This window comes from Sarcophilus harrisii, chromosome 6 (genome assembly GCF_902635505.1).
Source record: "Sarcophilus harrisii chromosome 6, mSarHar1.11, whole genome shotgun sequence".
Classification (NCBI taxonomy): Eukaryota; Metazoa; Chordata; class Mammalia; order Dasyuromorphia; family Dasyuridae; genus Sarcophilus; species Sarcophilus harrisii.
Genome location: NC_045431.1, coordinates 198,370,016 through 198,387,768, shown reverse-complemented (window position 1 = coordinate 198,387,768; position 17,753 = coordinate 198,370,016). Strand labels below are relative to the sequence as shown.

The window sequence follows — 17,753 nt, the reverse complement described above, 5'->3', positions numbered from 1 at the left end:
CACTTCACAAATATAAACACTTCACACAAATAAAGACAGCTCTAAATAACTGGAGAAATATTAATTGCTCATGGGTAGGTGGAGCCAATATAATTCTACTTAAGTGAATTTACTTATTCAATACCATACCAATTGGACTACCAAAGAACTATTTTACAGAACTAGAAAAAAATAGTAATGAAATTTACCTGGAATAACAAAAGATCAAGAATATCAAAGGAAACAATGAAAAAAATTAAAGATAGTAGTCCAGAAATTCAGGATTTCAAATTTTCAAAAAAACAAATAATCATTAAAACAATCTTGGTACTGGCTAAAAAGTAAAGTAGTGGATCAGTGGAATAGATTAGGTACACAATACTCATTAGTAAATGACATATTAATCTAGTGCTTGATAAGCCTAATGGTCCAATCTTTCAGGATAAGAACTCAAAAATTTCTGGGAAAATTGAAAATCATTTTGGCAGAAGATAAGCATTGACCAATATCTCACACTATATACCAAGATAAAGTAAAAATGGATAAATTATTTAGACATAAGGGATAATATAAATAAATTAGGAGAGGATAGAAAAATGTACTTATCTAATCTATGGATAATTTATGACCAAAGAAGAGATAGAAAAGATTAAGGGAAGTAAAACAGATCATTTTAATTACATGAAATTAAAAAAAATGCACAAACAAAATTATTGCAACCAAAATTAAAAGGAAAACATGAAACTGGGGGAAAGATGATTACAAGAAGTTTCTCTGATAAAGACTTTATTACTCAGATATATAGGGGACTGGGCTAAATTTATAAAAATAAAAGTCATTCCTTAGTTAATAAATGGTCAAATATGAAAAGGAAATTTTCAGGAGAAAAAAATCAAAGCTATCAATAGTCATTTGAAAAAAATATTCTAAATCACTATTGATTAAAGAAATGCAAATTAAAACGACTCTGAACTGCCACTTCATATGTATCAGATTGGCTAATAAGACAAGAAAAGAAAATGACAAATGCAAGAACGGATATAGGAAAATCTGGACACTTTTACTGCTGGTAGAGTTGTGAATAGTTCAATCATTCCGAAGAACAATTTGGAACTGTGCATTCACTTTGACTCATCAATACCATTCTAATCTATATGCCAAAGTGATCAAAAGCAAAGGGAAAGGGTCTGTTTATTCAAAAATATTGATAGAAACTGTTTTTGTGTTGGCAAAGAATTAGAAATTAAAAGAATACCCATAAACTGGTAAAAGATTGAACAAGTTGTGGAATATTGTGATGATAGAATCCAGTGGTATGATAAGAAATGATGAGTAAGATGGTTTCAGAAAACCTGGAAAGATTTATATGAACTCATGTAAAGTGAAGTGAACAGAATCAGAACATTGTACATAGTAACAATAAAAGTATAAGGATGATCAACCAAGAAAGACTTAGCTACTCTGATCAAGGCAATGATCTAAAACAATTCCAACAGATTCATATGAAGGATATTATCTATCTGGAGAGAGAGAACTAATGTACTCTAAACACAGAGTGAAACACACTTTTTTCTCTTGATTTTTATTGTTTATTTTATTTGTGTTTTCTTTGGCAACATAGCTACATATGTTTTGCCTTACTTCACATGTATAATTATTATCAGATTGTCTTTTCAAAAATAAGGGTGAGGGAGGAAGAAAGGAGAAAATTTGAAACTCAGAAATTTTTAAATAAGTTAAAATATTTATATATAATTGGGAAATATTTAATGAAATAAATAAAATAATTTTAAAAGTGTCTTTACCCCCATACAACCTCTTTCCAGGAAAAGACACTACCTAAAACTACCTGTATCCTCACCTGACCACCAAAAATTTTGTCTGAAGAGCTCAGAAAAGAGCAATGTCAGAGGGAATGCCAAAGAAATAATAATTTCCCTAGATGCTGTCACTTTCCCTCCAGAGGAGCTGTGAGAAAGATTTACTTGATGAGAGCTACTATATAACTGAAGCATTATTTTATCCCATACCTTCCATTCTTGGAAGAGTCAAGAGAAAATGTCAAAGATGTCTCACTACTTTGTTCCAGGCAAGGTAGTATAAACATGGTTCTCCCCACCCCTCTCTATGGGCTAAAGTTGAGAGTAGGCAAGCATCAGGCTGATGGATAGTGAAAGTAAATCTCTAGCAGCTGAATAGTTGGCAGAACAAATATGGCTCATATTAATGCTATTCAGCAAACTGATTATTTGACCCACCCCATCCCTTCCTAGTGTCAGCCTTAACTGTACATCTAAGTTACATCTTTGGCATTGCTTAAGCATAGCATCATCAAAATAGGTTTTAAAATTGGCATTTAAAATAAAAATACAAAAACAGATCAACAGCAAGCTTTTATTACTACCTCTCTCCCCTTTCTCCAAATTTAATTCTGCTTCTTATATTCTAATTCTAAAAAAAATTATTTTTTTGTTTTTTTTTTTATTTTTCTCTTCTCAACTTTAAATAGGACCTCATCTGCTTATTTTGATCAACTAATAGCTTTATTAGTCAACTGTATTTATCAGTGAAATAAAGACATTAGATTAGGGCTAAGCCAACTGACTGATTTGATTTAAAGAATATATTTACTATCAATTTACAAAAGAATGGTTCCAGATTAAAAAAAAAAAAAAACAAAAACAACTCCTTAACAATTTGAACTTTCCCAAAATTGCGTCAATTGTATTAGGAGAGAGTGGGGACTATATTTTTAGAAGTCCTCAAGTGGAGAGCAAATAACCACTTTCCAGGGATATTATAATAGGGATTCCTGTTAAAGCACAGTTTAGATTAGATTTTCTCTGAGATTTCTTCTAATTCTGAAATTTTGTGAACCAGTAGCAAGAAGTTCTTATTCCTCTGTGTATATCAAGCAATCTTAAGATAGAGATCCTAGAGTGACTTGGACCTTGTTAGGCTTCCAGATATTGCCAAAGCTTCTCTATTCATTAATTCAATAAGTATTGGTTGAGAACCTACTATGTGCAAGGATTTTCAAACATGAAATGTTTCTATATGAGATAAGTGAGCCTGTCTAAACAAATAAATTAGCAGATTAAAGGGATCTTGGCCAAATTTCTTACTCTATAAATTAAGAGCACCTGCTAATATTATACAAATTTCTAACAGAGCCCACACAATACTTTAGTGAGTCCATTCCAGACACCTAGGCAATATGCTCCATAATACCTTAAACTCACATAATCAGGAGATCTTAGAGTTGGAAGGGACCTCAGAGGACACCTAGTCCAACTTGTTTGGACCAAGAATCCCTTCCAGCATTCTCAAAAAGTAATCATACAATCTCCACTTAGAAACCTCACCGCCCCCCAAAATAGCTATTCTATTTGTAGATGGGTCTAATTATCAAGAAATGTTTCCTTCTATTAAGCCTAAATCAAACTCTCTGTAATTCCCATCTATTGCTACTAATTCTTGTTTCCCAACATCAAAAAGAATCAATATGACCTCTCTTCAAGTGATAGTCTTGAAGTTAACTGCCATGGTTCTCTTAAATCTCTCCCCCAGCTTCTTTAACCAGAGGCTATCAAACATGGTTTCAATTCCAAGGTCACCAACTGGTAACAAGAGGGGCATTTGGGATAGTCTCCTAATTCCAAACCCAGCATCTACCCAATTGTACTATACTTCTTTCTCTACCGACTGCCCATTCTCTGATAGAACTCAAAACTTATGATTCCTATTCTACTAACTCTACAAATGGTTCCCATACCATAGTATCATTCTCCTTTCCGAATCTGATTGAGTTTTTGCAACGGAAATTTACATTAAGGCAACAGAGACCATAGTCATCTGTTCACAGCAAGACTGTCCCAATAATTTCTCCAGTATGTAATTTTAGTTAAAGCTGCTAACTATAGTCTATAATTAAGTTAACAGTTAAGCAGTTAAGACCTGTTCTCTCTCTCTCTGTGTGTGTGTCTCTCTCTCTGTCTCTCTCTCTCCTCTCTCTCTCTCTCTCTCTCTCTCTCTCTCTCTCTCTCTCTCTGTCTCTCTCTCTCTGTCTCTCTCTTTCTCATATACACGCACATCATCTGGCCCACAAGTGGTACTTCCAAGGAGTCTGGCTTCCCTCTGACTCCAACTCTCTCCACCAACACCATACACATGTTAAGTTTCCTATTTTGCAACATGGAAACCAAAGCATCAGATGAAATAGGAAACACTGTGCTAACATGACTATAGTATTGATGAATAAAAAAACATAACCCCCAGGCTAAGCTGCCAAATAAGTAGTGAATTAATTTCCGTAAAGTACTCCAATATTACAAAGGTGTGTTGAAAGGTGTCTGCTCATGTTTCAAATTAAACGCACTGCTGGTCAGCATTAGCACCTCGGCTTTGAACAGCAGCCATTTGCCTATAACACTTCAGGGGCTGGGAAAAACGGATTTGCCGTTCACACTGGAATAATTAGAACATGTCAGGAAGAATTAATTTCCTCATTTTTCAAAAGGATACACAGAAATTACCATGTTATTATATGACAGGGTCCCTTGGAGAATTGTATTAAATTTAATTTCTAGCGCAGCCCACACAACAAATTAAAGTCATAAATAAGATGGAAAGAAGGGGGACGCAGAGCATATGTTTATGGCGATGAGTGAAGCCAAGGGACCAGAAACAACTATCTTCATTTCATTTTATTTAAATCAGCCAGACACTGTGTATCTGAATGACAGCACTTGTTAATGGTGCTGAGATTATAGGCTCCTTAATTTCAGAATACAGAAGCAGTCAGTCAGTATTTGAAATGGTACCATTTTCTACAATGCAAAAATTAGTATAAATTTACTTCCCTTTCAAGGCAGCTTCTTTTTGCCCTGCAGCAAGTTGGACAAAGATGAACTTATTTTTAATAATAGTCTGCTTTGCCATTTTCTTTCTCTTTAGGGGGTGAGGGGAAGGCAATGTTCTTTGGGAAAATGAAGGAAAAAGAGACATAGAAAGTATCATCAAGTCAACTGATACTGTAAGGAAAAGATTTGGGCTTAATTTTCTAGGAATCCAAAGCTGAATGAGACACTAGAAACCATCATTTTACAGAAGAGGAAACTGAATAAAATCATATAAACTTCTATAAGTGGCTCCCCAAACCTGAAGCTGGGAAATAAAATAATTTCTAAATAGAAATAGTTTCTCACACTAAATGAATGTCAGAAAGTTTACCCTGCTTATCAGTTTGGGAAGGCAAAGTAGCTGATGCTCTCCCCACCCTAACCCTGAAAAGCAATAAGTACAACCAATCAGCAATATCTGATCTGAAGCGATCACCAAATGCTAAAACCCCTATCACCCACAACCAGAGTGAGTTTTCTCAGCACAGGCATTCATGTGAAACCTTAGTCCTCACTTGCACTGATTATGGCCATTCTCACTGATGGTCAAATCATTCAATACTTAACTTAACTCAGGCTCGATTGAATGATATTAATAAAACTTTAATAAACACATTATAAAATATTAATATTGGCTGAACACTGCTTCTCCTCCCTCCCTATACAGCTCTTCACTCTTACTTATACAAGTTACAGGCTAAAATATTCAAACCAGATGAAATTATGTGGAACACTTGAATAAACTATAATGAGATTAACAATTTATTATCAAAAACATGAATTAGAAATGTTTTCTCACCTCCAAGGTTTGTAATAGCAACTTATTATATTTAAAGAGTGGGACTCAGACCTGAGGGTTTTTTGTTTGGAATTTTTTTTTTTTTTTTTTGGTTTTAGTTTTTGGTATAAGAGGATTCCTAAGTTAGAAACTCCTTCTTCCAATACTGACAGGAAACTCCTTTGTAATTTATGGAACTAGAGAATTGCCTGCAGCATACTGAGAATCAAATGACTTTGCCAGGGTAATACAGTCAGGATGTGTCATGGCTTGAACCTTCATATTCCTGACTCCAGGACTAACATTAGCCATCCATCACACTGCCCCCAAATTATATTTATGAATACATTTTCCAGTCTATGATGATCACATTTTATTTTATCTGCTCCCTTTTTTATATTCCAGTGGCTTGATATTATCACATTCCCTGCAATGATAAAGACTGGGATTCATACATTCCATTAGAAAATTTTTATTAAATACACATATAGCATCATAGATTTAGAACTGTAAGGAACATTAGAAGCTACCTATCCCAGTCCCTTTTTTATATATTTGAAGGATTGAAACCAAGAGATCTTAACATTGTCTCTATCCATAAGGAACCCTGCCTGTAAGAGGAAATTCCAACCATAAGAGCAAACCAGAAAACTACTTGTAATCACCAAAGTAAAGAAGACTTGCAGAAAAAAAAAGAAAAAACACAAAAAATGAACAGGTTTGCTCATTGATCATTTTTTCTCCCTAATATAAAATTTCATTTTCATATACAGACTTAAGGACTCGTTCAAATACGTTAGTTTTATAACCATAATCTCACAAAGATTCCAGTACATTCTCCTGTATATGAGCTGAAGAAGACATTCACAAGGTGAAAAGAGAGTTTGAACACTTTAAGAAATGACTGTCAGGAAATGAAGCCCTCCCTTGGGGGCAGCAAACTTTAAATAATTTGTGAATCAATTAACTGGCGACTCTCTACATAACACAGATTTCACACTCTCAGGTCACTGCATTATCAGCCTGATACGAATCATAACATTTTGGAGAAAAGTTCATAATTGAAATCATTAATTAATTTAACAGGACTTTTAGTTATGCATTGCATTACACAGCTGTAAAGGAGCAGAGATTAATTAGTTGTTTCTCTGACAATTTTCACTGTAGTTATGACTTGGTTACAAACTTTTCAACCTGTGAAGTATGTTATGCCAGGTATCATTTGGAAATGACCAAGTCAAGCAAAGTCTCAGAATCTATCATTTATCTCAACATGATGATGGTAATCTGAGATATTTTTCTACAAGGAAAAAAGTGACAATTTCAAAGTCCAACCATCCCTTAGAAATGAAAATCTCAACAGAAATGCACTCTTAAAATGAAGTGACAAAAGTAAATGTCACCAACATATCTTCTCTTCAACAAGCTGATAAAGGAAACCTGCAATCAGGGTGGTTTGCATATCCAGAACTTTAAAAAGCCACGTGAAGAAAAACCTATTTAATGTGACCAAAAGCACCGTACATTACACTTCATCTCCAATACTTAAAATCCCTTGCTTCCTTCACTCATTTCAGGTGCCACCTTCTAATACAATTTCTTTCTGCCCCCCTTAGGATTAGAGCTCTTTCCCTTGTCCTCAAATTATCATACATAAATTTCTCTCATTTCATGTAATAGAATATAAGCTCTTTGAAGGCAGGAAAATCATTTGGTTGTTTTGTTGGTTTGGTTGATTTGTATTCCCCAATCAGAAAAACCATACCTTACATAAAGAAGGCACTTAGTAAAAGCTGATTGGGTTAGATTGGATTGATTTAGTTAAAGTTTCACATTTTAAAGATCTGGACCTTTTGACACACCAATAAGCTGGTTTAGCAAAATTAGTCAGTTAACAAAGTTTAGGACTAAATTAAGAAAAACTCAAAAAAAAAGTAGCCAATCATTTCAAATATACTATCTCAATTCCCTCCTTGCCATCATATCGCATCATGTGACATAGCATTGTGGCATTTTTTAATAAATTAATTTTACCTTTATTATATTATAGATGCCAAAATATAGACAATTAAGATGCCAATAAAATGGACAATTTATAATTTTCCTAGGAAAGTTTTATGGCTGGGTTTTACTGTATTCAACTGGTAGAAAATGAACTTTCTTTTTTCAGAAACATGTCAGGAAGTGCCAAATTTTTTTCTGAGTATATGCATCATATATGTGTATATATGATTATAAGTATTAACTATATAAAATATATTTCCCATAACAGGATCCACCATATTCCAAATCTAAATCTAGTACTAAAAGGTCATCATCAGGAAGCAATGTAAGTGCAGGAAGAGATCTCAGAGGTCACACACTCATTTGCACATGAGTCCAGAGAAAGTAGCATTCTGTTCAAAGTCCCACAGGGAATAAGTAATAGATTTGGGATTCAAATCCAACTCCTCTTACTCCAACTCCTGGACTAATTCCATTAAACCACATTGCTTCTCATAGGTTGGAGATTGCATTTATTTGAGATCCACTCTTTAAAAAAACATAATAGTCAAAAGTCTTGATGAAATTTGGGATCAAGCAGATAACTGAGATGACTGAGATGAATAGCTAGCACCAGCCCTAAAGTCAGGAGGACCTGAGTTCAAAACCGACCTCAGACATTTAGCACTTCCTGGCTGTGTGACCTTGGACAAGTCACTTAAACCCAATTGCCTCAGCAAAAAAAAAAAATTGTAAATGGGAAATAAGTAGCCATATTAATAAAAATACAATAAAACAAATGATGTCAAGGTGTGGTTTCAAAGTCAACATGTTACCCATAGGAATTCTTTTGATGGCCCTGTTTCTATTTTCATTTGATACCACTTTAACCTTCCAGCTATCTAGAAACACTCCCCCACCAGAGATGTCCATTGGTGCCTCTTCCCAAGGTCTTCTAGTTCTAATGAGCAGTTGGACAGATATTCAAATCCCCCCTCAGGCTTGAACCAGCTGTGTGATACTGGGCAAGTCACATAACCTCTTTCAGATTTTTTTCATCTGTAAAATAGGGTTAAACCGGAATTCACCTTCCAGGATTGTTGTGAGAATCAAATGAGATAATGAATGCAAAATGGTTTGCAAACTTTAAAATGCTGTATAATTTCTTGCTGTTATAAGTTTCCAAAAGCTACTTATCAATAGAGACTAAGCACTGGCTGGTGGGTCCAATGAAGCTGGAAAGTCTTTGAATATCACCCTAGCAAAGGGCTCTAAATTTATCATCCAACCTAAGTACAGAAAAGCCTGCAATGGGGAGGCTGACCATTAAGTGATTTGATCCTGGCAACTCCTGAAGATTGGAGGGAGAGTGGGTGATATCAGTGGCAGAGGATCTATAAAAAATCACTGATCTTGTGCAATATCAAAGTGCCGGACCAGTAGCAGCTGAGTTCAAATACTACAGACACTTCCTGGCTATGTGACCCTGGACAAGTCACCTTACTCTGTTTGCCTCAGTTTCCTCATCTATAAAATAGGCTGAAAAAGGAAATGACAAACCACTCCAGTATCTCTGCCAAGAAAACCTCAAATGAGGTCACAAGAAGTCAGACATGACTGTAACAACTCAACAGCAGCAGCGACAACTTAGAGTTTATTCAAGTCATAGAATGTGAAGGAACTGAATTTCAAGAACTCTTCCCTTTAAGTTTAAGGCAGTGGAGCCTGTGGAGTGGTTTGAACTTCCTGAAAGAAGCTGGCTCCACAGATGACTGATGGCATGCTGATCATGCAGTAGGTCTCCCAATATTGGTTTCCTAGCTTTGTATTTCTCATTTTCCAATTTGTCCTCTGCACAACTGCCAAAATCATCTTCCTAAAACATGTCCAACCCACACAACCCCCTTGATCAAAAAACTGAAGAGTCTCCCCATTGCCTCTAAGATAAAATACAAAATCTTTACACTTGGTTTTAAAGCCCTGCACAAAGTGGCACCAACCTACCTGTTCTAAGTTATTTCATGTTATTCCCTTTCAAGGCCTCTGCCTGCTACCCACCCTGGCTCAATTACTATTCCCAGAACTCCAAATGCCATATCCACCTTATCTGCCTTCACTTAGGCCCCTAATACACTGCCTTCCCACGGATAAGTCTTAGAATTCTGAGTTTCCTTCAAGGATCAGGTCAGGAACTACCACCTGGTTGAAAAAATCTTTCCTGATCCTCCCCCAGTTTTACTTTTTCTTACTTCAAATTATGTTTTATTTACGTATTTGTATAGAGTATAAGCTCCTTGAAAGCATGAACTGCTTTCCTTTTTGCTTTATTGTCCTTATGATTAGCATAGTTCCTTGCACAAATTGAAAGCTAAATAAGTATTTATTCAATTCAATTCAATTTATATTCACATATAATCATTCCATCTAAGCAGAATTTGCAAATGTTTAATGTTAATCTTTAGTGTATTCTAATAAAGAAAACAAAAGGAATAAAAAAATTTTTAAAGATAGAAAAATATGACCTACTTAATGGGTCTTAGTTTGGGAAAGAGAGCACATTGGATCTTGTATGTCCTCACTATGCCAATTTGACAGATATTTAAATTTTGGGATGGAAGTGGACCTTGTCCACAGTATCTTCATGTGTCAATAACTGATACAAGGATGAACTCCAAGCATAAAGAAAGCTGGGGGGCAGTTTGGTCTATGACTTCCCAGCACATCGTGTAAATGGGGATAGCTCCAAAGAGAAAGATTCAAAGGAATTCTTCCTGCAGGGTCATCCCATGAAGTAGGGATATTAGCTATGGGAAAATTTTACTTGACAAATAAAGATTCCCTTGTCATGTTTTACACAATTTAAAGTTTGTAATCCAAATCAAAGCCTGTGGGGAAGTAGGTGGGATCATAAGCCCAAGTGATTACATAAAGACTCTATGAAATCTTCCTGCACTGAAAGAAGTGAAGGAATATTTATCTCTCATCTTTTCTGGATATAACTTACAATTTTACTATCCACACATTATTACAGTTTATATGTATATGTATGTATATATATATATATATATATATTCATTTGCAAAAAGCTGAATCCCACACCATAAGTTATATGCAGTTATATGACCTCCAAGTCAAGTATCCCCTCCTATATTCAGCCTTTCTCATCCCTCCAATGGGCCATAATCTCCTTTGTCTCCAACCCTGAAAGGCATTTTGTATTTATTTTTGTATATGTGGCCAGAGGAACTACATTTACAGAATTATTATATATAGAATATAAATCCCTTGAGAAAGAGGGATTATTTCATTTTTATCCACAATGTATATAGCATGGTGACCAGCATATAGTAGGCACTTAATAAAATACTTGTTGAATTAAATGTATGTATTTAGCTTATTTATATTCAAAGTGTCCCAAAAGACTTAGAGTAACATGAAGTTTTTATTAATAGAAAATGCACTAAGACTTCTAGAACATCCTGGATATAAACATGTATATCCATAAAGGATCTAATTGTTCATAAACAATATTCATTCTATATGGTAAAGTCACAAAGGACAGAAATCATATCATATTCATACACATTCATTTACAACACTCAACAAAGCTCAGAACAATTCAGAATCTCTGAAGGATGTTAAGAGGTCTTCTTTAACAGCCCTAAATGATAAAGCTTCTGTGACCATATTATTTTTAAATGAATATTACTATTATTATATTTCATCATAATAGCAGATACTTTTATGGCACATAAAGGATTCTTATCCACACCAGACCTATGAGTACAAATATTATTATCCTCATTTGACAGATGAGGAAATTGATCTCAGACAGGCTGTGATTTGCCTGAGACCTTATAACTATTAGGTGGTAAAGTCCAGACTAAAACCCAGGTGTTCTGACAGTCAGTTCAAAACTGCACCAAACTGCCTCAAACCTTCCTAGCTTCAGAATAGCTCCATGTACATATCATGTAAATACACTTTTACCTTCCACTATATTCTGTGCTCTTACTGTTAGGATTGGTTTGAGAGTCCTGACTTTGAGTTCAATGAAGCTTCCATCTGGCTTACCTGACCACTTAAAGTCTCCTCTGGAGCAGCATCACATGGTGATAACATACATACTAAGCAAACCTATCTTTACTTATAACAGTGTAGATGCAAAGATTTGTTTTATACTCAATGTGGCAGAAACTCCCAAGGCCAATACCAGATTTAGGGTTAATTCTTTGAGTTTCTCATTGATGATCTTAAGCATCTTTGATGTACCAAGTATAATTTTTCAGAAAGATAATCATTTACACCAGAAGTTCTAAATTTGTTTTGTTTTAGGTTTAAATATTTTGATAAGCACTATGATTTGTTTTCTTTGTAATCCCATGTATTTTATTTTCTGCATTGAAAAGCATTTAGATAACAGGTCTAGAAGTTTCACCAAACCACCAAAAGGATCCTTGACAAAAATGGTTAAGAACTCATCTTGCAGACTCAACTGACATCTTCCCAGGCAATCGGTCTTAGTCATAGTCCCTCAAAGATTAAGGTGAATTAAAGATGGAAGGAAGAAAGGGAGGGAGGGAGAAAGAGAAAAAGGAAAAAGAAGGGAGAGAGGGAAGGAGGGAAGGAGGGAGGGAGGGAGAGAAGAGGGAAGGAAGGGAGGGAAGGAGGGAAGGAGGGAGGAAGGGCGAAAAGAAGGAAGGAAGAAAGGAAGGAGGGAGGGAGGGAGGGAGAAAGGAAGGAAGGGAGGGAGGGAGGAAGGGAGGGAGGGGAAAAAAGGAAGGAGGGAAGAAGAGAGGAAAGAAAGGAAGAAGGGAGGAAGAGAGGAAGGAAGGAAGGAAGGAAGGAATCTTTCTTTGGTAATTTCTTAGGTAATGTAAGCCTAAGCCATAGGGGTTAAAAATGAACATCCTCTAGGAATGATGGGAAATCATGTCACTGCAGTACTCAATAATATTCAGTATCTCAGTATCTCTTCATTGTGTGCATTGTCTGGCTCTCCAGGAACTCCATACTATCTTCCTCAATTATCTCTTTTTTCTCCCCCCCTATATAAATTCCATGTTCCAAACAAACTGGCAATGTATACTTTTCAAACTCTTATCTAGTCTTCAAGTCCCAGATCAAATGTGATTTCCTTCAGGTGTCCTCTCTGATCACACAACCTCTTCTCCCCAAGGGAATATGATTTTTCTCATCTCTGAATCCCCTAACACTTTGCATCTCTCTCATGGCACTTTATTTTTCTTCCTTGTATCATAGTTATTTATTTCTGCCTTATTTCTCCTCTCAGAATGCAATCTCCTTGAGGAGAGAGGCTCTGTATTATTTCCTTTCATAGCCATAAGAGTTGAACTCATTGCTTTGTGTATAATAGGTGGTGAAATTAGTAAATGACTGAATTTTTAATTAATTCAGCTTCTTGGTGTGTATGTGTGTGTGAGAGAGACAGAGACAGAGAGAGACACAGAGAAAGAGAGAGATTGGGGGGGAGGGAGAAAAAAAGAGAGAGACTAACTTAGAAAATGTATCCAGGATTCAAGCTAAAGCATCCTCTATAAACTCTCCTTTCTAAAAATACTTCATTTTTTTTCCAGAAGCCTTAGAAAGAGGGGAGGGAAGAACTAGGTAAACTATCTTCACAGAGACTCATTCATATAGAATAGTACATAGGCTGAAGAAGCCGATAGCCCCCATATTACCTAAGATGTGGCCTAAGAATTTCAGTGGCCACATTTTTTTGCATGTTCAAAATGTTCTCAAACAATTTCTCCAATGTCTGACGCACATAAACAAGTTTTCCTTCAAAACCAGGCATGATGGTCATTTTTTCCTCCTTTTTCTCTTCAACAAACATAGTTATTGTGGAAAATGAAAGGAAAATTCCACTCTTCATTCATGTTTGAGCTCCTCTGTTCCACTAGAACATCACATCCTAACCAGTAATGTAGCATAAAAAGTAATTCTACTTATGTTTATGTTTTTTTCTTTATAAAGGAATCTGTAGTGTTTTCAATAAAGTGTCTGTTTTTTTCCCTCTCTCACTGTTCTGGTCTGGGTTTTTGTTTTGTTTTGTTTTGGGGTTTTTTTTTTGAGATCAAGAAATCATTTGATCAATAGTATCAATATATTAATAAAAATGTGCTATAAATGATTCCCAATTTCAGGTGTCTTTTTTTTTAGTCTTTTGGTTATGTAGGTTGATAGATTCCTTTTGATGGCCATTTCTTTTCTGGACCCAAACTTAAACGTGTTACTGGGACTGAGGCAGAGGATTAACAGTTCAATACATAATTCTCCATCAGGAACATCATTAGGCATAGAACTTACCTTCCTAATGGTCTCATGGAGGCAAGCCCTGGGTTTTATATCCTGAAGCATAAGCTTAGTTCTTCTTTGTAAATGGTGACAATTTCAGCTCCTCCTCCCTCCAAAACAAACAAACAAACAAATACTTTCTCTAATGGAAACCAGAAAATATGAATTAATGGAATTTAGTAAACTGAACAACCATCAACCATCTAGGCCCAGGTGATGTTTTTTGGTTTTTTTGGTTTACATTTTTATTTTATTTCTGATTCACAGAATAACCTGCTATCTTTTGGACTGCACCACAATTATAGAATTTTAAATCAATTCAATTCAATTCAGGAAGCATTTAATAGGTACCTATTATATGTTAGGTACTGCTAGATGCGAGAAATACAAAGACAAAAATACAAAAAAATGACAGCATTTCTGCCCTCAAGAAGCTTGTATTCTTGGGGAAAAAAATACTGTGCATGAAGATAACTAAATCTAAAATGAAGACTAAGTAATCGAGGGATGCAAGATTAACAAGGGAGTAAGGCAAGAAAAGGTGAAAGTGCTGAAAAAGTGGGAGATATACTCACCTATCAGAAATTTTCTAAATTAAAGACAGGGTGCAACATATCAAATGACTTCCCTCCTCCCCTATGATCCCGCTAGAAGACTAGGATTCTATGAATCAAGCAGTGGTTTAAGATGAAGAAAAGAAAAGTTAATCCCATTAATAGGGTTGAATACATCTTCCTTCTCACATTCCAGAAATTCAGGTTTTTACAAATAAGAGTCTCTAGAAGATGCCGCAGGAAATGTCTGATCCTGACAGTTCTTTAGCTTTGCCAAGTAGAGGGAAAGGCAAGGTAAAACCCAGCCACTTAACTTTAGCACTGGGCCAGCCTTCTGTGGTGTGAGTCAATCGACATTTTTTTTCCCTTCCCTTTCAGAGTGTGGAGGGTACAGAGGAATAGAGATGGCGCATCCTGTTTCAAATCTAACCTTTTTGGTGGTCGGTAGTCAGTCAATTCAAAAGAAAAGAGCTAAACAAGCCATGCTAAGCAGTCATATTACTGTTCAGAAATGCAGTGTCTTATTCCACGTCAGGGCTGCCAACAAAGACACAGTAGAGAATGGAGGGACTTTGATAGGGCCCTAGTAAATTGGGTTTCATAGCTGGTTCTCAGCCAATGCAATGTACATACTGGAGAGTCCTACTTGTCATGTACCCAACTCTATTACTAAGATTACAAAGTCATATTTTTCCCTTGGAAGGCATTAAGTCAGCTAACTTTTCAATTTGCCAAACTTTTTCAAACACCCTGGATTCAGAAAAATACAAAGTTTATGTTGCCAGGCACTTTTCCCCCTCTACTTTCAGTCTATATGTGTTCTAGGGGAAACTAAATTCTTTCTGACTCATTTGCCTGTAACTCATCAAACCGTTGTTTTCTAACAGCCAAAAGCCAAAAGCTTTGGAGCCATTTTAAACCCACTCCCGGCCCTGGTCATGGTTTTTTTTCCCTTAGCAACAGAAAAATTCACTTTTCCAGTGAGCAAATCAGAAGCCAAAGTGAAACGTTTTGGTGCAAACTGTGTTGTTTTAAAAGACTATACATATGGCAAAGGGATTTTTCCATTCTTAAGAGGTCTCAAAAGGATGGCATATTGAGAAATAGCTCTGGGATGACACACTAAGTATTTGGAGCATAGTTATTGTCATCTCTGTCTACTGGCCTAGACATTATACTATTTGTGCCCGATGTCTTATATCAAATGAAAATAGGTATATCTCACATTTTTATGTGATTCTGGCATTATCACCAGAAAAATAAGTTACTCTTAGCAGTGGTAACAATTTACCAAGATAGGGAGGAGATGCTGGGTTATCTGGAGTCTTTTTTTCTAGTCTGTAGTTCACAGATCTGACTTTAAAAACTGGCTTTTTCCTATTCAAATCTGTGAATTGTGTTTGGCCAATCAGTTTAGATTTGCTCATGCTGAGGAGAATAGAGAGCAATAGAGAGCAACATTTTCTAGAAATGGAAAGGGCCTCTAGGAGAAATCACAGTATGAGAGGCTTTAGGAAATCTGTGTTCAACCATTCCAAACGGAGTGCTATGGCCAACCACATCCAAAAAATACTTGCCAATTTGCTCAGATGCTGCTCGATTCTTCAACAACTAGATTCACTACTTCTACTCTTTTTGTTTCTTTTCAATCAGCTATATTGGAACTTCAAGACCTTGTCTGTCTTCATTCATAGCCAATTCATTCAAGGCTATTTAGATCACTTCTGGACATAAAAAAAAATTCTGTCATTCTATTCTTTCTCCAATAATCCAGGCAAATAGCTGGGAAGAGTACACATCTTCCTGAGTGTGTAAATGATGAAGGAAAGTTTTCAATAGCTAAGAACTCAATTTCTATCTGTGTTTGTTCTGAGAGTCACAAATAATGACTGAGCTGCTTTTTAGCTTGTAAATTGTACTGGACATATCAAATGCATTTCTGAGTATGCTGGTTTTGACTGAATCTCATCAATAATTTTTTTTCTTGTATTAAAGATATGAAGAAACTGCAATTGGAAGGCCATCTGCCCACCTGCCTTTCCTTTTTAAAATGATATTTTTCCCTACCAGGTTCATTGAGGCATATGGTCTGTAGATCATACAATTAAATATGTTTGCCCATCATGTTCCATCTAATGAATAACCACGACCATTGGGCTACAGCTATTAGTTTAGTGATTTTTTGACTTGTTTTAAATCTTTCAGAAATAAATTTGCATATATATGTATATGTATATCTGGTTACATATAATTATATCTACATACATATGTGTGTATAGGTATGTATGTGCTTTATGCAGATCTCTGCTCCTTCCCTTGAGACATTGGTGATGTGAACGTTCCTTCAAAAAGTGGAAAGAACTTAGAATTTATAATCCAAGGAACTGGATTCAAATCCTCATTTTGTAAATTACTACTTGTGTGTTCCTAAATAAATTATTAATCTAATTTCTGTAGGCCTATTTCTTCATTTGTTGAGAGAGAGAGAGAGAGAGAGAGAGAGAGACAAGAGAGACAGAGACAGAGACACACACACAGAGAGAGAGAATGAGAATGATGGACCAAAGACCTCCAAAACCCTTCAATCTCTAAAACTTTATATCTACAATAATTCTATGAATATCCTTCATCTACTTCCCTCCCAGCTGTTTTGAAATGGATGATGATGACATGAAGATGATATTAGCTAGCTTTGATTAGCTAATTGTACAACTCTTTAAGGTTTATGAGACACTTTACAAATATCTCCTTATCTCCCCATTTTACTGATGATGAAACTGAAACAGGCCTGGGTTTAGTGACTTGCCATCACTCAACTAGTACTCTGTGAGACTACATTTGAACTGAAGGTTTCCTGGTCCCAGATCTAGTTCTCTATCTCTACTGTATCACCTCTATGGTCGGGGCTGCATCAGAAAAAAGGGATTTTTTTTGGCTCCCCAATTAAAAACTATGTTTCCCATAGGAACATTGTAAATAGTGATTGGGTTCTCTGGATAGACCATGATGGTTCATTTAATATATAGCAGTGGTTCTCAAACTTTTGTTTTCAGTATCTTTATCCTATTAAAAATTATTGAGGATCTTTTCAAAGCGTTTTTGTTTATCTGGATTATATTTGTAGACATTTACCACATTGGAAATAAAAACTATTTTTGAATTTGTAGACCCTCTGAAAGGGTTTCAGAGATCCCCAGGATTCTCTAGACCATACTTTGAGAACCACTGATATATAGCATA

The 17,753-nt window shown here is 35.6% G+C and overlaps 1 protein-coding gene across 4 annotated transcripts in view; it reads right to left on the bottom strand.

Moving 5' to 3' along the window:
* The window catches only part of SOX6 (SRY-box transcription factor 6), a 633,323-nt gene that overhangs the window by 479,723 nt on the left and 135,847 nt on the right, over positions 1-17,753 (bottom strand). For 2 of the 4 annotated variants that reach the window (XM_031942052.1, XM_023506259.2), the window contains one exon: positions 13,972-14,069. The exons of the other annotated variants lie outside the window; for them this stretch is intronic. In XM_031942052.1, coding sequence (XP_031797912.1) covers positions 13,972-13,988 — 17 coding nt within the window. In that variant the 5' untranslated portion in view covers positions 13,989-14,069. The remainder of the gene's footprint in view (positions 1-13,971; positions 14,070-17,753) is intronic. 4 annotated transcript variants of the gene reach the window in all.